Source organism: Myotis nattereri (genome assembly GCF_964212035.1).
Source record: "Myotis nattereri genome assembly, chromosome: 18".
NCBI classification, from domain to species: Eukaryota; Metazoa; Chordata; class Mammalia; order Chiroptera; family Vespertilionidae; genus Myotis; species Myotis nattereri.
Genome location: NC_138093.1, coordinates 37,508,552 through 37,533,366, shown reverse-complemented (window position 1 = coordinate 37,533,366; position 24,815 = coordinate 37,508,552). Strand labels below are relative to the sequence as shown.

Below are 24,815 nucleotides of genomic sequence, written 5' to 3'. Positions count from 1 at the left end.
TTAAAGCAGACAGTTGTTTAACATTACCTTCTGATTTAACCGATGTTACAAGAAAGGATTGAAGAGGTAAAAAAAAAATAAATAACTTTCCAAAAGCCTCTGGGGGCTTTGCCAAGATAGCACGAGAAAGCAGGGGTGAGGGACAACTGCTGGAAGCCAAGGAGACAAGAAGACAACCTGGAAGTCAGGGCTGGAGTGGAAACGAGAGCAGAGTGGGAGGGCCAGGCGGTGGCAGGCACAGCTTTTCTCTGGTGCGCGATGTGGATGAGGCAGAGGTTTGGCAGTTGGAAGAGAGAGGAAGTCACTGTCGAGTGCTGAGAAAAAGGTTTGCTGGGTTCAGAGATCAAACGCCAGCTTTGAGAGTCAGTTCTGTCTCCCAGGGAAATGCTGCTTTTGCCACTTCTGTTGCTCGCGGTTCTCATCCCAGGTGGTGACAACGAGCCAGGTAAGAACAGCTCTGGCCTCTCCCGGCGTGGGGGTCGGGGTCTGGGTAAAAGCATGCTGTCCATGTCCATATTGTACGTGTCTGGGCCATGTGTGCCCAGCCTTTCCTTCCATTCTGGGGTTGGGGATGGAGCCCGAGGCCCTGGCACAAGCAAATGTCTCAGGCATTTTGTTGTTCAGACTCTGGGTTCTTTTTCTCTGGACCTTTCTAGTTTTCATTTCCCCCCTTCCCCCCCACCCCGGCCATTTCCTCCTGGTTTCCTCTTTTTTTCTTCACTTTTCTTATCCTTTTACTACCCACAGCTTTCCAGGGGCCAACCACTTTCCACCTCAACCAGATATCGTCCTTTGCCAACAGCACCTGGGCACAAAACCAGGGCTCCGGCTGGCTGGGCGATTTGCAGATTCATGGCTGGGACAGCGAGTCGGGCACTGCCATTTTCCTGAAGCCTTGGTCCAAGGGCAACTTGAGTGACGAGGAGGTGACTGAGCTGGTGGAGATCTTCCGAGTCTATTTGATCGGATTCCTCCGGGTCATACAGGATCACGTCAGTGAATTCCAGCTGACATGTGAGTGCCGTCCTCTGGAGAGATTATCAGTGACTTCTCTCTCTCTCTCTTGTGTAGGCACCACACCCCTGGGTCTTTCTCTCCTTCTCCCCAGTTTATCCAACTTCTCTAGACTTGTCTTCCACTGGACTCCATATCTCCACAAACTATTGCAGCTCCTTCCTGTGTCCCGCACCCTTGTCTGATAACGATCCCCCTTTGGAACCATCATCTGGTTTGTTTTTGTTTAACTTTTGTTCTCTTGAACCCCACGCAAGAAGCCCTCATCTTGTCTACTCTGTGCCTGAGAACACTAACGTGTGAGTTCCTTCTTTCTTCAATCCATCCCCTCAAGCATTTCCTTCCTGCCGGATCCCTCCTCTCAATGTAATGCTCCCATTCCTTCTGGAACGTTGTGCCCTGACTTCACCACCCTGTTCCTCACAGTTCCCCTCTCTCCTCTCCCCTCCCTCCCGTATGTCATTACAACATCCCTTCTCCACTGTTTGTGACGTGTGTACTTCTCCCCTATGCTCTTCCTTCTGAATAGTCTATGAATACAGTCAGACTCCACTTAATAACAGGGATAGGTTCTGAGAAATGTGTTAGGTCAGTGGTCGGCAAACTCATTAGTCAACAGAGCCAAATATCAACAGTACAACGATTGAAATTTCTTTTGAGAGCCAAATTTTTTAAACTTAAACTATATAGGTAGGTACATTGTTATTAACTTAACTAGAGGCCCAGTGCAGAAAAATTGGTGCATGCGGGAGGAAGGGAGGGTCCCTCAGCCCGGCCTGTGCCCTCTCGCAGTCTGGGACCCCTCGGGAGATAACGATCTGCTGGCTTAGGCCTGCTCCCGGGTGGCAGAGGGCAGGCCCAATCCCTAGGTGCAGCCCCTGGTTGGGCTCAGACCAGGGCCAATTAGGGAGTTGGGGCGATGCCCCTGTCATGCACAGAGCAGGGCGGATCAGGAGGTTGCGATGCCACCCTCAGTCACGCTCAGGGTAGGGCCGATTGGGGGGTTGGGGCACCGCCCCCTGTCACACTCAAGGCAGGGTCGATGGGCAGGTTGCGGCGCCACCTCCTGTCATGCACAGAGCAGGATGGATCAGGGGGTTGGGGCGCTGCCCCCTGTCATGCACAGAGCAGGGCCCATCAGGGGGTTGGGGTGCCGCCACTGTCACACTCAGGGCAGGGCCGATGGGGAGGTTATGGCTCTACCCCGTCACACACAGAGCAGGGCCTGTGGGGGGTGGGGGGGGGCGTTGGGGTGCCGCACCCTGTCACACACAGAGCCGCAGGGCGATAAGGGGGTTGGGGAGCTCCCCCCTATCAGGCACAGAGCAGGGCTGATCAGGGGGTTGGGGTGCCTTCCCCTGTCACGAACAGAGCAGGGCCGATAGGGAGGTTGTGGCCCCACCCCCTGTCACACACAGAGCCGCAGGGCGATCAGGGGGTTTGGGCACTGACCCCTGTCACGCTGTTCCCGGTGCCGGGAGGCCTCGCGGCTCTGCTGATCCTGGTGCTGGGAGGCATATTACCCTTTTACTATATAGGATAGAGGCCTGGTGCACGGGTGGGGGCCGGCTGATTTGCCCTGAAGGGTGTCTCAGATCAGGGTGGGGGTTCCCACTTGGGTGCCTGGCCAGCCTGGGTGAGGGGCTGATGGCTGTTTGCAGCTGGTCACACACCCTTCAGGGTGAGGGTCCCCACTGGGGTGCCTGGCCAGTCTGGGTGAGGGGCTGAGGGCTGTTTTCAGGCTGGCAGGTGACTGAAGCTCCCAACCACTCCTTTATTTATTTATTTATTTTTTTTTTATTCTGAGCCAGCCTTCGCTCTGAGGCTTGGCTCCAGCTCTTAGGCCTCCGCTGCTGAAAGCAGGTTTCTGGCCTTTGTTTACCTTCTGTATTTGAAACAATGTTGCGATCCTGCTGGCTGAAGCCCGCTGACTAAAGCAGGTTTCTTGGGTTTTGTTTAGCTTCTATATTTGTAACATAGTTGCTTAGAGTTGCAGCTCAGAGGCTGGCAGCAGCAGGCAGGGAACGTTGGAGTCCTCCGTCACTAAAGCAAGCAAACCTCATGTTCACTTTAAGCTGCCTGGCTGCCGGCCGCCATCTTGGCTGGCAGTTAATTTGCATATTGCCCTGATTAGCCAATGGGAAGGGTAGCGGTCGTATGCTAATTACCATGTTTCTCTTTTATTAGATAGGATTAGGGTACTTGTAAGCTGGCCTTTGCTAAAAACATCTTCAATCTGATTGAGGTACATTCGCTGAGGTTGACCCCTTCCAACTCTCCCATCCACACTCCTCTTGTATACTTGTTTCGTCTACCTCCTTTCGTTCATCCTCTCTTTATGTCCAAACTATCTCAACATACCTTTCTCAATCCTCGACACTACATCTTCTTTCACTCCACAACGTTCCCTAAAATTAACTTAATAAACTTTACTTAAAGTTTTAAGTCAACTTCGCACTGTACGTGCACGCCCGCACGTGGTATTTTGTGGAAGAACCACACTCAAGGGGCCAAAGAGCCGCATGTGGCTCACGAGCCATGGTTTGCCGACCACTGTGTTAGGTTCTTAACAATGCCTAGGTCCTGACAATTTCATTCTTGTGCAAACATCATAGACTCCATTCACACAAACCTAGATGGGATAGCCTACCACACACCTCGGCTATATGGTATATGCTGCTGTCTCTAGGCTACAATTCTGTACACCACATTACTGTACAGAAAACATGAGATTAAACCAAGCACTAGAGAAAATGATGCAATCAAGAGATGCAGTAAACCTGAGACATATGACGCTGTTGCTGGTATAACATGGCATACTGTTATAGCAGACTTCTTTTTCTTATAAGGAGAAAAAGCACACTCTAAAATAACAATTGCTAGTATAATAAATACAGGAACCAGTAACATTTATTATTATGTACTGTACATATTGTGTTGCTATACTTTTACAGAAATGGCAACACAGTTTGTATAAAACACATGAGTAATGCATTGTGCTAGGATGGTATGATGGCTCTGGTGTCACTAGGCAATAGGAAATTTTCAGCTCCATTATAGTCCTACTAGTGGCCTGGTGCAACAAAATTAGTGCACAGGGTGGTGGGGGTGTATGTCCTTCAGCCCAGCCTGCACCCTCTTGCAATCTGGTAACGCTGGCTCCTAACCGCTCACCTGCCTGCCTGATTGCCCCTAACCACTCTGCCTGCCAGCCTTCTCACCCCCAACTGCCCCTCACCCCCCGCTGGCCTGATTGCCCCCAACTGCTCCCCCCCCCCGCTGTCCTGCTCATTCCCAACTGCCCCCCCCACCTGATCACCCCCAACTGCCCTCCCCTCCTGTCCTGATTGCCCCTAACCACCTCTGCCTCAGCCTCGCCACCATGGCTTTGTCCAGAAGGTCTCTTGGTCTAATTAGCATATTACCCTTTTATTAGTATAGACTAGGGGCCCGGTGCACGAAATTCGTGCACTGGGTGTGTGTGTGGCGGGGAGAGTGTCCCTCAGCCCAGCCTGCCCCCTCTCACATACTGGGAGCCCTCAGGCGTTGACCCCCATCACCCTCCGATCGCCTGATCGGCCCCTTGCCCAGGCCTGACGCCTCTGCCAGAGGTGTCAGGCTTGGACAGGGGACCCCCATCTCCTCCCGATCACTGGCTCTGGCCCCCGCCCAGGCCTGAGGCCTCTGGCCCAGGAATCATGCCTGGGCAGGGGACCCCCATCTCCCTCTGATCGCTTGCTCCACCCCCCGCCCAAGCCTGACACCTCTGACCCAGGCTTCAGGCCTGGGCAAGGGGACCATCATATCCCCCCAATCCCCGGCTCCGCCCCCCACCCAGGCCTGATGCCTCAGCCAGAGGAGTTGACCCTCATCACCCTCCGATCACCAATCACCGGATCGGCCCCTTGACCAGGCCTGAGGCCTCCGGCAGAGGTGTCAGGCCTGGGCAGGGGACCCCCAGCTCCCCGCGGTTGCAGGCTCCGCCCCTGCCCAGGCCTGACACCTGTGGCCTAGGCGTCCGGCCCAAGCAGCAGGGACCTGCAGTGGCAGCGGGGGGCGCTGCGATCGTGGGCTTCGCTTTAGGCCCAGGCAAGGGACCCCTAGCTCCTGGGACTGCCAGCTTTGACTGTGCCCAGCTCCCATCGCTGGCTCCACCCCTACTTCCTGCTATCACTGGCCAGGGCAGCAAAGGCGCCTGATTCTCCGATCATGGCTGGGGGGCAGGGCAAAGGCGGCCCCAGGGCCGCCTTTGCCCTGCCCCCCAGCTCTTAGCTCCCCCCTGGGTTTCCGATCACTGTCAGTGGCAGGGGGCTTCTTCCTACTTTCCCTTTCGCCTCCCTGCATTGTGCCTACATATGCAAATTAGCCGCCATCTTGTTGGCAGTTAACTGCCAATCTTAGTTGGCAGTTAACTGCCAATCTTAGTTGGCAGTTAATTTGCATATAGCCCTGATTAGCCAATGAAAAAGGTATCGCCGTACTCCAATTACCATTTTTCTCTTTTATTAGTGTAGATGGGACCACCCTCATATATGTGGTTCGTGGTTGGCTGGAAAGTGGTTATGCTGCATATGACTGTCCTGAATTGGTTGTTGGCTCATCATCTTACACCTCGGACCTTTCTCCCCACCCATATGAAATACTCTAGGCCCTTTCGCCATCCCTTTCCTTCTTGTTGGCTTTTAAATGGATTTTCCTCTGTTTTTCTCCTCTCCAGATCCCTTTGAGATCCAGGGCACAGCAGGCTGCGAGCTGCGAGCCGGGGAGGCCACAGTCAGCTTCCTGCGGGGAGCGCTAGGGGGAGTGGACTTCATGAGCCTCCAGAATGGGACGTGTGTGCCTGCTGCGGAGGCCGGCAGCCGCGCCCAGTGGTTCTGCACACTTTACACGCAGTACCAAGGCATCTCTGACATCATCGGGAATCTCCTCTATCACACCTGCCCCCGGTATCTCTGGGGCGTCCTGGAAGCAGGGAAGGCAGAGCTGCAACGGCAAGGTTAGTTCTCTCTCTCCAGGTTCCCTGTTGCATGTCCCACCACCACTCTACCTGCCAGTAGGAGGTAGGAGACAGGGGCTTACTCAGTAAATTATTTGGTTTCCTGAAGAGCAGAAGGGGTTGCTCTCCAAACCGGTGGGTTTTGGAGTCCCTATGTTCTAGATGAGAGTCATAATCTGACACTGTCCCTGCTCCTTCCTGCCCCAGTGAGGCCCGAGGCCTGGCTGTCCAGTGGCCCCCCTCCTGGCCCTGGCCGTCTGCTGCTGGTGTGCCACGTCTCAGGATTCTACCCCAAACCTGTGTGGGTGAGGTGGATGCGGGGGCAGCAGGAGCAGCCGGGCGCTCAGCAAGGGGACGTCCTGCCCAATGCTGACGGGACCTGGTATCTCCGAGTGACCCTGGACGTGGCGGCTGGGGAGGCAGCCGGCCTGACCTGCCGAGTGAGACACAGCAGCCTCGGAGGCCAGGACATCGTCCTCTACTGGGGTGAGAACTAGGGCCCTGCAGGGAGGGGATGGTCCTCAAACACAGAGAGAAAGGCTGGCAAAGTGGTGAGATTTAATGAGTGAGAGAGAGAGAGAGAGAGAGAGAGAGAGAGCGAGAGGGTTGGGGGGGGGTGTGGGGGAGGGAGGAAAACAGAGAGAGAGAGAGGCCTGTGGCAGTGGTTTTCAACTGGTGTGCCATGGCAATTTGTAAAACATGCAACACCTGACCATATAGTCAGGGGCTGTGACTTCTTTCCCCAGACTGTTAAAAAGAAAATGACCACAGCTACCCTGGCTGGCATAGTTCAGAGGTTAGAGTGTCTGCCCATGCACTGAAGGGGCACAGGTTTGATTCCTGGTCAGGGGCATATACCCGGGTTGCAGGTTCATCCCAGGCCCCCTCTCTTCCTCCCACTCCCCAGTTGGGGCAGGTGCAAGAGGCAACCGATCCATGTGTCTCTCTCACATCATTGTTTCTCTCTCCTCCTCCCTCCCTTCCACTCTCTTTAAAAATCAATGGAAAAAATATCCTCAGGTGAGGATTAATTTTTAAAAAAATGACACTAGCCAACACAACAATAGATGTCTAGTGTGAATGAATGAAAATTATACCGATTTTTGGGGGGGTCAGATTGGCAAAAATATATATCTTGGGGGGTGCTGTATAATTTTAGTCATTAGTTTCTGTGTGCCATGAGATGAAAAAGATACATAGAAAATTGTTGACCCAGGGTGTAAAATAGGTAAGAATGATGGACCTATATAGTATTGGGTACAGTGGGGCAAGAAGATGAGATGGAAGATAGATATGGGCACATTTTGTCAGAAAATATGAGAGAGGGAGTTGTACGTGTCCACATATCAGAAGCAGGGGAATGTCGGTGACCCTCAGGCAGCAAAGGGAGGGCCGGCGAATCGGAGGATGGGTTTGGAAGTGACATCTTTGTATATCTCCCGTTGCCAGGAAATTCTACCTCCCTCACTGTGATATTGTTGGCAGTGATACTGCCCACCTTGATTCTTTTGATATGTCTTGCTTTATGGTTTTGGAGGCGCTGGTAAGTGTTAAAAAATCTTTCTTTTCTGTCACCCTCCCACTCTTTCATATTACGTTAGCCTCAATCTTTCCACAAGACTTTTTGCCCTTTCTCCCAAATTCCCATCTTTTGTAATGTAAATCTATTTTTTTTAATTGTGGTAAAATATACATGACACAAAACTTATTATCTTAGTTACTTTTAAATGCATAGTTTGGTAATAGTAATTACACAACCAATCTCTAGAACTCTTTTTCATCTAGAAAAACTAAAACTCTACACCCTCTGAACAACATCTTGGTATCTCCTGGCCCTTTAGGCCCAGACACCCAACATTTTACTTCTTTTCTAAATCAATTTGACTACTTTAGACACCTCATATAAGTGGAATCATGAATATTGGTCTTTTTATGACTGGATTATTTCATTTAGCCTAATGTACTCATGATTCATCCAGGTTGTAGCATGTGTCAGAATTTCTTTCCTTTTTAGGGAAAGCTGAATAATATTCCACTGCATTTATATAACATATTTGTTTACCCATTTAATGGACACTTGGGTTGATTCTACCTCTTGGCTATTGCGCATAATGCTGCTATGAAATAGGTGTGCAAATATCTCATATATAGAGCTAAAATCTCTTGTGTTCTTAACAGGTCATATCAGAATATCCCATGAGATGTTATCATGTCTCCTTGTACCATTTGGAATAAGGACTCAGAAGACAAGAAGCTCAAGTTGTCAGCCCAGCAGTCAATCTCATCATCTTTAATCAAAGAATTATCATATTTGCCGAAACCGGTTTGGCTCAGTGGATAGAGCGTCGGCCTGCGGACTGAAAGGTCCCAGGTTCGATTCCGGTCAAGGGCATGTACCTGGGTTGCGGGCACATCCCCAGTAGGAGATGTGCAGGAGGCAGCTGATTGATGTTTCTCTCTCATCGATGTTTCTGACTCTCTATCTCTCTCCCTTCCTCTCTGTGAAAAATCAATAAAATATATTTAAAAAAAAAAGAATTATCATATTTGATCAACTCAGAGTTCCCATAGGTTGTGAGATACATCATAATTTATACACTAACAGAAAAATCATTAAGAACTCTGCATTTATTATATGATAGTATCAATAGTAGGCTCCATCCAGGTTTAATAAATGTGAGATGTGAGAAAGGATGTATCCTGGAATAAATAAAATAAAGTACAGACGGTCCTCGACTTACATTTTGTTTTTGTTTTTTACTTTCTAGTGGAGAAAGCAATACACATTTAGTAGAAATAGTACTTGAATTTTGCTTTTTTTTCCGCTGAGCTAGTAATATGCATATGATATTCTCTTGTGACCTGGGGCAGTGGCAGTGAGCCTAGCTCCCAGGCAGCCACCAGATCAGGAGGATAAACAACCAATACTCCACAATGTGTTTATAAGACGATTGTGCCCAAGGGTAGGCGTATGTATGTGTTTTGAATATGTTTAAGGTAGGCTAGGCTAAGTTATGATATTCAGTAGGTTATTTGTATTACATCTCCTTTTGTTATTTTTAGTTGATATTCTAGATTTTCCTCTTATTAAGATCATGTTCTCCGTGTTTCTGCCCCTGAACCCCTCTGGAGAAAACCACGTGTGCCCACACTATCACTAGAGTGTACCCACTAAGATTCATCAGAATAGGACCTTGCTCCTCATTTTTCAGTGAGGACGAATGAGAGGTAGGAGGTGTGAGGGATGATGGTGCAAGAGGCTGTTAAATGATCAAGTAACAATCAAGAGGGCTTTTCTTGCCTTCAGGGACTTCGAGATCTGTGGGATATCAATTCAGTTTGATCTTCGATTTACATTTACATTTATTCCTTTTTTTGCTCATTACATAGTTTTCTCGAAACACCATTAAAAACAATGCAAATTCATTTGATTAAAACAGCAGCAGGAGGCGAAGTGGAGAGAACTTGAGTACCTTTTTTATAGAGCTTAAAAAAGGAAGTCAGAGCAAGCAGAACTTGAGTAGTAGTTAGGGGTACTGGAAGCAGGTCCCCTACATGGAAACTTTAGGACAATATTGACTTCAGGATTTGCAAAGGGTAAAAAAAGGCTGAAAATAAAGTTTCCTCCTCTCTCGATTAGAATAGCCGGTTACTTCTCCAGAATGCATTAAACTCCACCCCATCTGATAGAGTAGGCATGTTGTTGTATGCTTGACTGCGCCCTCAGCTACAATCTAGGAATTGATGTGTTTCTTGGAGTGTAGACTGTGAGTTACTACCATGCGGGGGTCCAGCCCCAGCAGTTCCCAAAGGTGTGGACGGAGTCGGCGAAGAATGATTTACAGGAGACAGCGTTCAGATGATCAGCATAGCTCTCTTTATTCTCCGTGGATCTTCCCTGTGCCTGGCTGAGGCCACAGAGAGAGATCCAGAGGCAAGCTAAGCCTTTACGTTATAGGCAGAGGTAAATAAGTTAGTGGTTACCATAGTTATACTGTTCTTGTGAGTTTCACTTGTTTTGGCAGCACTTCCTGCACCTCCCTCAGCCCATTAGCTTCCCAGATAAGATCTAGGGAACATTATAAGGTCAAGCCTAATTATCCTAAGAGGACTGTGGGTTTACCAGGGCTTTTCTTACTATGTAGGCCCTGGATTCCAACTTTTGTGTCGGTCTAATGATTCTGTGGATGGTTCTGCTCACCCTCTCCTCTCCTCAGGCACTATTTTTGGAATTAGCAGATGCCTGTAGGTGAAGAAAACGTGGTTCCAAATGCAGGCGTGGTTCCATCTCTCAGAACTTCTTACCTTTATTGGATTAAGGCACTCGAATTCCTTAGCATCTTGGCAGTTCTCAGATGTCCTCACACAAATGAAATTTTTCAAAATCTATTTTTACTAGTTGTTCACAGACAGCCACTTTCCCTTAAACAATCTAGTCTATCAATGTTAGAATTAAAATTTAGTGTAATTTAAAAAAAACAATAAAATTGGTTAAGATCATGACCTTGCAAGTTTAAAATTTATTCAGTAATGAATGGTAGAAACATTAACCTGTGACATTAGTGCAGTTAGGCATCATTACAAGGGAGACATTTATTTTCTTAAGTCACAGAGATCATACGTGATGATAATGCTGTTGATAGCGGTGTTGGTGGTTGTGTTTGTAATGATTCTAGTACTAGGAGATAATAATTTTTTAATGTTTGGGGTGTGTGTGTGTGTATGCGTGTGTGTGTGTGTGTTTTCATACTCCTCATTCAGTTCTCACAATAACTCCATGAGAAAAGTGGTATAATTATTTTCATTTCACAGATGGTGGATGACAGACAGAATCATAAAATGTATTCAAGTTATATCTACAAAGAGCCAGATAGCCTAATCATATTCTTGTGTTTTTTTTTTTGTTTTGTTTTGTTTTTTTAAAAATATATTTTATTGATTTTTTACAGAGAGGAAGGGAGAGAGATAGAGAGTTAGAAACATCGATGAGAGAGAAACATCGATCAGCTGCCTCCTGCACATCTCCCACTGGGGATATGCCCGCAACCCAGGTACATGCCCTTGACCGGAATCGAACCCAGGACCCTTCAGTCCACAGGCCGACGCTCTATCCACTGAGCCAAACCGGTTTCGGCATATTCTTGTTTTATTTAGTATTTTTTTTTAGTGTCTTCCAAGGAAAAGAACTTAGAATATTTTTATACAGTATTAGGACAGGGGAAGAGATGGCTTTAGAGCTTGAAGCTGTGACTCAACATGGAGAACTGATTTATAAAGAAAAGCTAGGGAAATGAATAAGCAGAGACACAAGTAGTCACCAACACGGGTAGGAGAAGAGGTGATAGCAGGTCTTTGAAATCTTAGTAAAACCCAGAGTGTAAGATAGGTATATATAAGTTTACACAAATATAAGGAAACAGTGAATATATTAACAAATGTGGGAAAAAGGACCCATCTTCCCTACATAAGAAATGCAAATAATCTATGCAAATGCTATCCTTCCAGGAGGTGAAACTTGACTCACTCCCTTTAAACTGGGTTGGACTTAGTGTCTCACTTCCACTGAAGAGTGTGGAGAGGTAAAATAGTAACTTTACTGTTAAAAAAAAAATCAACTGGCAGACACAACCTTAACCAAAAGATCAAGGATAAAATTGCCATTCATAAGTCATGTCACTATCATGTGCCCCAAATATGACATGAGAGATGCCATGACACAATGAGAAGGGCATGTCACCTCTGTGGTATTGCCCCCCTCAAACCCACAACCCCAAACTCATCATGAAAAAAGCATCAGACAAACCCAAAGTGAGAAAAATTATATGTAATATCTGACCAGTACTCTTTGAAATGATCAAGGTCATGAAAGCAAGAACAGGCTGAGAAGCTATTCAGATCAGAAAAGACTAATACGTAACGATAAATAAATGCAATGTAATAACCTGAATTGAAACTTTGAACAAGAAATAAAAATTAGTGAAAAACTTGGTGAAATCTGGAAAAAATATGTACTTTAGTTAATGATCATGCACCAATGTTCATTTCTTAATTTTGGCAAATTTGCCACAGTTACGTAAAATGTTAACTTTAGGGAAAACCAGGTAAAGGCATATGGAAACTCTATACTTATCATCAAACCTTTTCATTAAATCTAAAATTATTTTAAAATAAAGTCTTTAAATAAATAAAATCTTAAAATAAAATCTAAAAAAGGTCAGAGTTTTCTAAAGTATATAACCTGATAAGATCACCCACACACGTCCCCAGTGGGGACCCCCACCCTGAACGGTCTGTGGCCAGCCTTCAAACAGCCATCAGCCCCTCACTCAGACTGGACAGGCACCCCAGTGGGGACCTCCACCCTGAAGGGGGTGTGGCCAGCCTGAAAATGCCATTAGCCCCTCACCCAGGCTGGCCACACCCCTATGGGGTGAGGGTCCCAGCTGGGGGGCTTGGCCAGCCTGAAAAGGGCCCTCAGCCCCTCACCCAGGCTGGCCAGGCACCCCAGCGGGACCCCTACCCTGATCTGGGACACCCTTCAGGGCAAACCAGGCGGCCCCACCCCTACACCAGGCCTCTATCCTATATAATAAAAGGGTAATATACAAATTGACCCTAACAGCAGAATGACTGGTCACTATGACAAACACTGACCACCAGGGGGCAGATGCTCAATGCAGGAGCTGCCCCCTGGTGGTCAGTGCGCTCCCACAGGGGGAGCTCTGCTCAGCCACAAGCCAGGCTGATGGCTGCCAGCACAGCGGTGGTGGCGGGAGCCTCTCCCGCCTCCTCAGCAGCACTAAGGATGTCCAACTGCAGCTTAGGCCTGTTCCCCACTAGCAAATGGACATCCCCTGAGGGCTCCCGAGCTGCAAGAGGGATGTCTGACTGCCAGGTTAGGCCCGATTCCCCGGGGAGCAGGCCTAAGCCAGCAGGTGGACATCCCTTGAGGGGTCCCAGGCCGCGCTGAGGGAACACCCCGAGTGCACAAACTTTTGTGCACTGGGCCTTTAGTAGAATATAAGATATCATAGACTGGGTAGCTGGATGAAGAAGGGTAGAATGCTATGGTTGTAAGTTCTCCAGACTTTCTAAATGAAGCACTGCAGTCACCATTCAAGAGTGTCAGGGGTTCTGGCTTGGGATAAGCAGTGTCTGTCTTCAGGATTCAGATAAGAGGGGTAGCTCAGCTTGCTTTGTGGGCTGGACATTTAAATCATAGAAAGCAATAGGGATGGAGATAAAAACTGAAAGTTATTATTGACTCCTCTTTCCAAATTTAATTAAATAATTAATCAATTCGGTTAAATACTGCACTGGACAGCACATAATAGAACATTCCCATAGTAGTTATATCAGACAGCACTGCTATAAGGTATGGTTAGCATAACTAAAAATTATTTTTTTAAAAATATGTTTTTATTGATTTCAGAGAGGAAGGGAGAGGGAGGGAGAGAAACCTCAATGATGAGAGAGAATCACTGATCGACTGCCTCCTGCATGCCCCTAACTGGGGATCGAGCCCACACCCAGGCATGTATCCTGACTGTAATCAAACCGTGACCTCCTGGTTCATAAGTCGACATTCAACCACTGAGCCACGCCAGCCAGGCATAACTTAAAATTCTTTAAGGTATATACCAAAAATGTAACTAAAACTGAGGAGAAAGACAGGATTTCCATTTGAATTTAGCACTTCAAGGGCATTAGAGCTTATGTAATACTTTTGAGCATGTAGGCCCAGTTTATGATTATGACGATACATTACAGGTGGTGACTGAGGGCGTGGGAGATAGGACTAAGAACTTTCACACAGGTTTTCAAAAGTGGAAGCTAAATAGACTCATTGGTGAGTCTATAAAAGAAACACAATTATTTGAGGAATTTGAAGGTAATGCAATTAAGAGGGATGAGCCATGATTAGAGAAATGTGGATTGGTGCTACCAAAGAGACATTTTTGTATCCTTTCCTGTAGTTATTTGAGTCAGCATTGACTTCATAAGTTCACATGAATAAAGTTATCTAAAGGGAAATCACTTCGGAAAAGAATGAGACCTCAGAGAGAAATTATTACATTTAAAATTTGATTTGGAGGGGGAAAAGCTGGAGTATAAAAACCTCCTAAAAATTAACCATAGGAAGGAGTTAGCTGTGTGGTCAGAGTTGAAAGATTAAATAATTGCTGAGTAAATGAATGAGACTGAGAAAAGGCCCAATGTGTTATTTTATAGAACAGGGTGGGCACTGACCTTCCTTAAGACATATGATGAAAAAGCAACCTGTTCAAATTGAAAGATGAAATTTTATACTATATGAAACTTTAGTTGGCAATTGAATGTTTATAGATATAATTATTATAGATCTGTTATTTTACAACTTCTGTTAACATTTTATTAAATTGGCATTGTTTATTTTAATATCATTAATGTTGTAAATCAGACTTCTTTGAAGGAAATACAGGAAGGTCATCAGGTGATTACAAAGGTTTCAATAATAGCAGATGAAACATTTTCGTACATCTATACAAATTAATTAAAAATATGATTTTAAATTAATCCTAGGTGGTATTCCCTCATCATTTTCTAAGGGATTTAATTTGTCTAAAGCCCATCTTGTAATATGCTTCCAGGGAATTTTTCACTGTTGGCAGGAAGTTTAACAAAGGGGATCTGTGAGTATGACTATGGGACACTCCCAAGGAAACACATAAGAAGGGGAATTTCTTCTTAAAAGAGACCTAGCCACAAAGAATGAGTATTTTTAGTCAAAAAATGGTGATTAAGAACTAATACAATTTTGTCAAGCTAGAAATAAATAAATTAATGTTATATATTCTTTCCTTTGGAATTTGTCTTCTGCATGATTTTAATTTAGAAGGAATTTCACTAATGATTTTGTTGAGTGTTGTTGGTTGTCATCAGAAATTTATTTCTGCTTTACCCAGTTCACTGCTGTGACTTGTGAATTTGATTGCCTCAAAATTGAAAAATGGTGTTTGGTTATTTTTACCCACATAATAGAGCAATTTTTTTTTGTGGAGTAATAAAATTATTTTATTCATTAAATTTTGTTTGATTTATTTTGTAAATGATTCTAAACTTTCTCAAATTAGTACAATTACTTGTAACATTGATGTTTGGCATATGTCATTTTAATCTCTTGACTATTAAATTTTTTTAGGTTGGTATATATTCTCTTCATTATCTATCCTTGTCTATAGTCCATAATGGTATTATAAAACCAAGATAGATTTATAGAACAATTTATAGCTTAAAATTTATTTGTGAAGAAGGATAAATGTTGAAAATAAATGATCTAGAATTCACTCTGAAAGCAAGTAAAAAACACCACCACCATAAAATAAATCAAAAAGTGTAGAAGAAAGAAAATCAATATGAAGGCTGAATTATTAAAATAGAAAGTAAGACAAACCATATAATAGAATTATCAAATTATCCACAAACTGGTTTTTGGAAATATTAATAAAATATAAAAGTAAATTCTAGCAGAATAGATGAAACAACATTGGGGTTTAAAAGTGGGTGTTAATGGATTTAGTAAAGAGTAAAAGATAATAAAAGAAGGTAACCTTTATTTCAAGTGGTTTGAAGTCAAAATGTGATGAAAATATTTATTGAAAATTATAAATGATTATATTAGTAAGAGCCAAAGGAAGAAAAAACCCTAAATATGTTAGTTACCATAAAAATGAAACCTAATAGCAAAGTTATAACTAAGCTAAAAAGTCCCAAGTGTTTATGTGATGGTTAATTTCAGGATATAAAAAAGACAGAAAACAAAGTCATTTTATGAGGCTAGGATATCACAATAGAAAAATACCACAAACTGACAAAAAAAAAACAAAAACCCTTGAAACAAATTACATACTTGCAGATAAGACAAACACTCAATAACTGTTATCCAATTTTACTTATGGAAGGAAGAAAGTTTAGATGTACATGTAGAGTTTTTACCAGGAGTGTAAGCCTAATTGACATTTAAAAAAATCCATTAATGTAGTTGTCTAAATCAACAGATTAAAGGGGGAGGGGGGTGAAATGAACAATCTGACCATCTCTTTATATGCTTGGCAAAATCCTCAGTAAAGTGAAGCATATATTGATGAGGAAAACATCTGACCAATTTTGGTTTAGTTTAGCTGTAACCCAGGTATAGGAAATATACTTGATAACAAAAGTTAGAAGTTTAAGATGTAACGTTAAAATTAGGCACCAGGACAAGGGTGTCTGCAATTGCCATTACTGTTCAAAGTGGTACCTAAGTGGTACTTTCTAGCCTAGTGAGTAAATAAAAATAAAGGGAATAAAGGAAGATAAACTGGTCATTATTTGCACGTGTGTGTGTGTGATGTGCTGTTGAGTTGCTGTGACTCCTAGAGACCCCCTGAATGAGCGCCGCCCACAATGTTCTGTCCTCAGCTTCCTGCTCAGCCCCCGTGGACTCATGTCTTCGGCTTCTTTTATGGAGCCAACCTATCTCATACTTGGTCTTCCTTTTCCCCACTGCTCTCTCTTTTCTCTGCCTCACTGTCTTTCCCAAAGAACCCTGCTCTCTCATGATGTGCCCCAAATAGAACAGCTTCAGTCTTGTCATTTTTGCCGCCAGCGATGTTTCAGGCTTCATTTGCTCTCCGGCCGGGATGTTTGTCTTTCTGGCAGTCCAGGTGCTCATAGAGGTCTCCTCCAACACCACATTTCCAGTGAATCACATCCCCGCCCCCGCCCCGCCATGGTCTTCTTCACTACCTAACTCTTTCGTCTGTGCATGTTACTGTAAGAGCCAATTCTTGATGAGAAAGGAAGCACAGGGGAAGACACTGCTGGGCGTGGTCAGCTGGGAAGCAGAGGCCTGTTTGCTTCGCCGGGGAGCTACAGCTTCCCACTGTCCGCCAGAGAGCTGCTAGTCCACTCCCCACAGGTCACTGGGCCAGGGATGGAGCAGAGGGAGGAGCAAACACATGCACAGCACAGTAAAACCGCCATGTCACGGACTGTTCAGGCCTGGGGTGCCCATTCAAGCTGAAAGACCATTATATAATAGAGGTTTTCCAATGCACATGTTAAAAAATTGACAAATTAGTTTATCCATTTTTACTTATATATACACCGTTGGGTAATTAAAATTAAGTATGTATGGAAAGTTTAATTTTTTTTTTTTGGAAAGTTTAATTTTACAGAAAAGTGCTCTATATGTTTACTGTAATTTTTCCTTTTGTTATTAATCCTCACCTAAGGATATTTTCCCATTGAGTTTTAGAGAGAATAGAAGGGAGAGGGAGAGACAGAGAGAAACATCGATGTGAGAGAGACACATCTATTGGTTGTCTCCTACATGCACCCTGACCTGGGCCGGGGAACCTGCAACCAAGGTATGTGCCCTTGACCGGAATCAAACCCAGGACCCTTCAGTCCACAGGCCAATGCTCTATCCACTAAGCCAAATTGGCTAGGACAGTATTACTGTAATTTTAAATTTATACTGAGTAGGTCTAGTAAGTGCATTTGTTTACAAGTCACCTTGAGGAAAAACATGCACATGGTTGGGGCATGGCTTAGCCAGGGGTGGGCAAACTTTTTGACTCGAGGGCCACAATGGGTTCTTAAACTGGACCGGAGGGCCGGAACAAAAGCATGGATGGAGTGTTTGTGTGAACTAATATAAAATCAAAGTAAACATCATTACATAAAAGGGTACGGTCTTTTTTTTTTTTTAGTTTTATTCATTTCAAATGGGCCGGATCTGGCCCGCGGACCGTAGTTTGCCCACGGCTGGACTAGCACATGTCTGAACATCAGCCAGCATGTGATAAACTGCTGCAGAAAGTCACACCACGTAACAACAGAGCCAATTACTGCTCCTGATGTGGTGTGATCACATGCTAATAATTTGTGAGCCTTGTTTATGAGTGCTGACTCTTGGATTTAAATATGTACACTCTAGCTGTTGATATGTAATATTTACTTATGTCAGTGAAATTATTAGTGTGTTTTCCAACATATGGCCTATTCACTAAAATTTGTTAAAAATAACAGTGAATTAACACAAAAATAACCTGTTGATTCAATTATAAGCAAATCTTGGTTAAAAGCATTTTAAAATTACCAGGGTGTTCATTTTCACATGTGATATATGGACTGGAAAGTTTATCCATTAAATCTGAAGTCCTTTAAATCGAGGTCCAAAAAATCGAGGGTTTACTGTAAAGTCAAAATGTTGTGGGGAAGTGGAAGACTAAGCTTTAAAGTGAAGCAGAAACTCTGGGCACTGGTTTTTATTTTGCCCCGCTGAAGGCATGGTGGGGCTTTTACTATGGTGAGAAGGAGGGAGATGAGAAACTGGGAAACCAGGAGGGAAACTCCTTTGATTTTGTATCACGAATAAGCCACCTTGCCACATCACAATCTCCCATGCGTGGGTCCTTGAATTGCTTTTCTCTGGATCCCATGGATGAGCCTCATTCCCACGCACAGAATACATAGTAATTGGGAATAAGAAGATGATCTCTGATGGCACACCTTTACTCTTGGTGATCTTTCCTAATTCTTCTGTTGCTGCCCTTTTATTGCTCAGCCTTCTTGTGATTTCTCTGCCACAGTCTCCATTATTTTGCATATGATATAATATGCATATTTTATATAATATAATTGGATCTACTTTCCTATAAAACAGATTAAATAATAGGGATTAATATAAAAAAGAATTCATGCTGTCTCAAAGAGTAAGAGATCCTTCCTTTTACTGCTGCATAGCATTCCCTGGTGTAAATGTACCACAGCCTTTTTATCTACTCATCTACCGATGGGCACTTGGGCTGTTTCCAGATCTTAGCTATTGTAAAGTGGAGAGTGTTATGCTAAGCAAAATCAGCCAGTCAGAGAAATACAAGTATCACATGATCTCACTCATATGTGGAATCTAATGAACAAAATAAACTGATGAACAAAATAGATCTAGAGACATGGAACCATGGAATAGACTGTCGAATCTTAGAGGGAAGGTGGAGGTGAGTGGGTGGGTGGGAAGAGATGAACCAAAGAACTTATATGCATATATGAATAGCCCATGGACACAGACAATAGGGTGGTGAAGGCCTGTGGAGAGGGGCAGGGGCGGGCCAGAAGGAGTCAATGGGGGACAAAAGGGGGCATATGTAATACCTTCAACAATAAAGATTTAAAGATTAAAAAAATAATTCAGCTATTTAGGTAAAAAAAATCAGCATATTAAATAAATATAATAATACTAAATCACTAAGTTATCTATTGGATCCCACTTACCAAAATGATGTCCAGCATAAACAAAACAAAATAAAAGGGAGAAAACCTTTATTGGCAGAAAACCAAGAGGAGTTATTTATGACATATGAAGATGGAAAATGAATATGTTAAATTTTTGTTGATTTTATTTCTTCTATTTATTATTTTTGGTGTTTTTGTGATTGCATGAAGATCTATTTATTTAGATCTTTAATTTCTCTCAGCAATCTTTTCTTAAAAATATATTTTATTGACTTTTTACAAAGAGGAAGGGAGAGGGATAGAGAGTTAGAAACATTAATGAGAGAGAAACAACAATCAGCTGCTTCCTGCATGCCCCCTACTGGGGAGCGAGCCAGCAACCAAGGTACATACCCTTGATCAGAATCGAACCCAGGACCCTTCAGTCCACAGGCTGACGCTCTATCCACTGAGCCAAACCAGTTAGGGCTCAGCAATCTTTTTTAGTTTTCACTGTACATGTCTTGTATTGCTTTTAATAAAATAATTTTAATTTATTAAAATTAATAAATGGGGGTGAGGGGGTGGGCTAGAAGGGGTCAATGGGGGAAAAAAAGGAGGCACATGTAATACTTTCAACAATAAAGATTTAATTAAAAAAATGTATTTTATTCTTTTTGAGGCTTCTGTAAATGAAATTTATTTTCTTATTTTAACGTTATTTATTGTTAATATATAAAAATGTAATGTGTTTGGTATATTTATCTTGCATCCTGTTAGCAATGCATTGTACATTTCAATCCAGAATTTTTCTTGTTAAATATATGTTATATTTCTTCATCGATAGTCTATCTGAGTCATCATTGTTTTCATACTCTCCTTTAATTCTTAAATGTGAGGCTTATTCTCTGACATATTTGATGTTCATTGTTTTCCAGCTTTGACGCTTTTCTGCAATGTTCGACACTTGAGCCACGTCAAAGGCAGTTTACGTGGACTTCTTTCTTCCCCCGTGTGTAATCACACTTCCCTTATTCTTTTTATGCCTCCTCTTATGTTGTTGAAAAATGCATGATGATATGTTGAGTCTGATCTCCCAACAGTCACTTTTGCTGCTCTTTATTTCGTTGTATGCTTGTTTAGTGACTTGCCTGGAATAATTCTGTACAGTGTGACTCCCGCACAGTATGTGGCCACAGATATCTTTGCTAGTTTTTTTTTTATTCTTATTTTTCTTTTTAAGATTTTTTTTAAAGGGAACATTTGTATGTCAGCATAGCTTAGTAAATTATGTTCAAACACTGAGCCTGGAAGGCTTCTACCCTTTGCCAATGGATCTTTGTGTGTGTTGGGTGTGCATTGAAGGTCCGGGAAGTTTTCCCTGAGCTTTCCTTTCCTCTCCACTTTCTTGCGTCTTTTCACAGTATGTGCACAAGCATCATATTCATCCAGGGACCTGCAGAAACCTGGAGCTGGTCATTTCTGGTCTCTTTTGAGCATGCGTGCAGCCTTGCACCTGTGTGCATCCTTCCAAACGGTCAGGGAGATGTGGAATATTCTGATGGTTCACTATGGTCACCTTATTCACAGGATCTCCCTCTAAATGTGGTTGCTGGTCTGCAGGTATGTTGCTTCCCCCATCCAGTGTGACACCCTCAGGCCAGCTGGGAAGTTAGGCTTTCCATGTGTTTGCCTTTGAGTTGGCTATTGTTTCTGGCGATATGGCCCCTGAGTTTGTGTTTTGCCCCTAATCCTCTCTAAACCAAGTTGGCCACCGCCAGCAGAACAGCTTCTGATTCCATGGCTCTCGCTGCCCTGCTTCCCTGCACTCAGAGTACTGGCTGGGGAGGAGATGGCAGCATCCCTGGTTAGGATCACAGCTGTGCTTACACCAGGTTTAGTGGCTTTTCTAGAAGAAACACTTCTTAATTTGTTACATGCCTTCGATCCATTTCCAGAATCATCACATGGTTGTCTTTGAAAAAAATAACTGTCCAGCCCAGCCGGTGTGGCTCAGTGGTTGAGCATCAACCCAGGAACCCAGAGGTCAGGGCGCATGCCTGGGTTGCAAGCTCAATCCCCAGTGGGGGGCGTGCAGGAGGTAGCCGATCAATGATGCTTCTCTCATCGATATTTCTATCTCTCGATCTACCTCTCTCTCTATAAATCAATAAAAACATTTAAAAACTTGTCCAGTGTCATCACCGTTTTGGGAGAGAGGATTAGGTAGCCTCCTCACTTCAATGTTCTGGAAGTTCCCCATACGAGAGAAATTAGGGGGTCAAGTTGGCTGCAGCACCTTTTGTCTGCATGGCACTCAGGTGCGTGGTGAACATTCCACTTACAGAAGGCCATGGTGTCATGCACAGAACTACAAAACCTCAACAACAGCTTAAAAGGGCCTTGGAGGCCTATTAGGTGGTGGTGTAGCAGAGCGAAGTACTGGAGCTTGCTTGAGCGCACATCTGTGTAACATGGTGGGAGGAGGGGAAGAAAGATCCCAGATTACCCAGAAGTTCCCAAAGAGGCTGTTATTCTGAAAATGCTGGCTGGCACCAGCACATAGGAACCTGGTGTTTCAATGAATAATAAGTTCTGACACATCCATGACTGAGTTGGAGATTTGCAGATGCTGCAGGCGTGAGTAAACTATGTCATTACCAGATAATCAGCCTCCAGATATGTTATTAGACATAGACATGACATAAATTTTTTTTAAGTTGGAAAAAGGATTTTAAAAAAATATATATATTTTATTGTTTTTTTTTACAGAGAGGAAGGGAGAGGGATAGAGAGTTAGAAACATTGATGAGAGAGAAACATCAATCAGCTGCCTCCTGCACACCCCCCACTGGGGATATGCCTGCAACTAAGGTACATGCCCTTGACTGGAATCGAACCTGGGACCCTTCAGTCCTCAGGAAAATGCTCTACCCCCTGAGCCAAACTGGTCAGGGAGACATGACATAATTTTTATGAGTATAATATGAAACCCAGTGCATAATTATATCCCCAAATACCTTTTGTCCATTTTTTCAAAATATCCTATATAATAAAAGTCTAGCGACTGAACGGCAGAACGACCGGTCGACCAGTCACTATGACACGCACTGACTACCAGGGGGCTCAACACAGGAGCTGTCCCCTAGTGGTCAGTGTGCTACCATAGAGGGAGAGCCACTTGGCTGACCAGAATGAGCGGCTGCTCCCTCTGCAAACCCCAGGCCGACAGGCAGGAAACTGGGCTGCAATTGTTGTCTCCTTGCCCCAGGCTCCTCCTTCCCGCTCCCTGCCACCTCCTCTGGATGCCTGCAGGCTGAGCAGTGCAGCCACCATTGGATTCGCAGAGTTGACCCTGGAGGCTGGGAGGCGGGCTCGTGGTCACTCCAGGACTGAGGCCTACTCTGCTGCCTCTCAGTGCTACTGTCCCTGGACCCAGCCCTGACGGGTCCCCTGGAGAGGTGAGTGCTCCGGCTCCACGTAGGATGCTGGACCAGGGAGCAGCCGCTCAGAGAGTGGGTCCACAGCTGCTCAGCTGACCAGGATGAGCAGTGCTCCCACGTGGGCCTATCCCCACAGGCCATGTCCCCCACCAGTGCACAGATTTTGTGCACCAGGCCTCTAATACTCTAATATATATATATATCAGACAAGCTGATTGTAATGATATTTGAGAAGTTTTGTGTCATGAAATACATGTGAATTGTTGCCTTTTTTTCAGTTCCTCAAATGGGATGTACTTCTCTCTTTACTGGGTCTTAGCGTAGACTGTGTTCTCTTTTTCAGGTTAACTCCTCATCTTCTCTCAGAATGCAGGTCTGTCATCGCTTTATGGGAATCCTTCTGGATCTTCTTCACTTGGTCCATGCCTCCTATCACTTGTTACCATGGCACCGTATACTTCTAAATTTACTGTTTATGACAGCTGTGTTTATATATTCATTTGTATAAATCTTTTCATTCACACTAAACTCCATCAGAACAAGGAATTTATACTTCATTATCTACAGTTAATTTGCTTTACCATGATATTCTCAGCTCTTAGTAAAATGCCTGGCATATAGTAAATGCTCAATAATTATTTATTTAAAAAAAACAAATTTTAGAGACTTAACATTTTCCAAGATACAGATAATACTATTTATTAAATGTAACTTAAAAATACAATTTGACAGAGAGGGACAGATATACAGATATCTACACTTCTTCCTATGGCACCGTGTGCTTGGAGGATGCTGTGTAGCCCATAGCATCTCCATGGAACAGCCCATATGCCTCGAACCACCCAAATACTAGTACCTCCAGCTGGAGTCTCAGTTTTAACATGACCCAAATGGACCTGCCTGTGCATCTCAATGCCATCCTTTCCAAGTGGTATTGTCGATCTTCGTCAATGATACCACGTTACCTCTTCCTGGTCACTGTTTGTTTGATTAATCCGAATTACCACCATGCAGTATCATTCCACTCTCCATTCTCACTGCCACTGCCTTGTTCAGGTCACTCTCTGATTGCAAATCTCATTGTGAATTAAGGAACTTTTCTAAATGCTATTTTAACCACTTCAGTCTCATGCTCAAAATCCTTCACTTCCTTGAAAAACAGAATAATTTTTCAATATGGCACCTGTCATCAGGGACTACTCTTGCCATATCTCTTTTCTTTACCTTTGGTCCCTAAGCTTCAATATCCACTTCTCCCATTTAAGTTTCTATACATGTCCTGTGTAAATTATCATTAACTTTCTAGTATGTTTTACTATGTGATAAGGCAGATATTCCTTTCATTACATTTTAGCAAAATATGTAGGATCTTATCCTTCCCTCCCTCCTCAGGTAAAATAATAATAAAAAAGAAGTAAAATCTACTTGAACTTTCTGTAGAACTAAAGGGCTGCTACCCCAAACACCCCCGCTCCCCTTTATATTTCATGCACATGATGCAATGGATTTTTTAGTTTCTAGTAAAAGCAAAGGAGGTGCTGTAGGGGTCCAGGTGCCTTAGCCCCTGCTTTGATTTCTTGCACGTACGGTACCTGTTTCCAGGATGGAATGAATTCACAGGCAAACTTACAACTCCGCTAAAAGAGACATTCTTGGGTTACTGCCATATGACCAACTGCTCTTACAGCTTGAAACTCAATAAACCAACGTTAATAAATAATTCTCTGGCTATTATTTACAAGACAAGTAATAATAAGTGTTGGAGAGGTTGTGGAGAAAAAGAAACCCTCACGCACTGCTGGTGGAAATGTAAATTATTATAGTCGCTATGAAAAGACAATATACAGGCACCACACAAATTAAAAATAGAGTAACCATATCACCCAGCAATCTCTTAGTTGGTTACTACCTGAAAAATTTGAAAGCACTTATTTGTAAAAATATAGGCTCCCTTATGTTCATTGTAGCATTATTCATGGTGGCCAAGACATGGAAACAACAGAAGTGTCTCTCCATAGATGATAGAACAAAGAAGATGTGATACATAAATACAAGAAAATACTACTCAACCATAAGAAAAAATGAAACACTTTCATTTGCAACAACATAGATCGGTCTTGAGA

The 24,815-nt window shown here is 43.9% G+C and overlaps 1 protein-coding gene across 2 annotated transcripts; it reads left to right on the top strand.

Annotated features, from left to right (window-relative positions):
- The first annotated feature begins 266 nt into the window (after nucleotides 1–266).
- LOC308534338 (T-cell surface glycoprotein CD1b-2-like) lies at nucleotides 267–8,535 on the top strand. Of its 2 annotated transcripts, XM_081112820.1 has the most exons (6): nucleotides 283–445; nucleotides 748–1,014; nucleotides 5,732–6,010; nucleotides 6,218–6,496; nucleotides 7,460–7,553; nucleotides 8,189–8,535. In XM_081112820.1, the coding sequence occupies exons 1-6, from the start codon at nucleotides 385–387 to the stop codon at nucleotides 8,208–8,210; spliced, it is 1,002 nt and encodes a 333-aa protein (XP_080968946.1). In that variant the 5' UTR covers nucleotides 283–384; the 3' UTR covers nucleotides 8,211–8,535. The 2 variants fall into 2 exon arrangements, with proteins under 2 accessions (XP_080968947.1, XP_080968946.1); XM_081112821.1 differs by lacking the exon at nucleotides 7,460–7,553 and having other exon boundaries at nucleotides 267–445.
- Nucleotides 8,536–24,815: the final 16,280 nt, after the last annotated feature.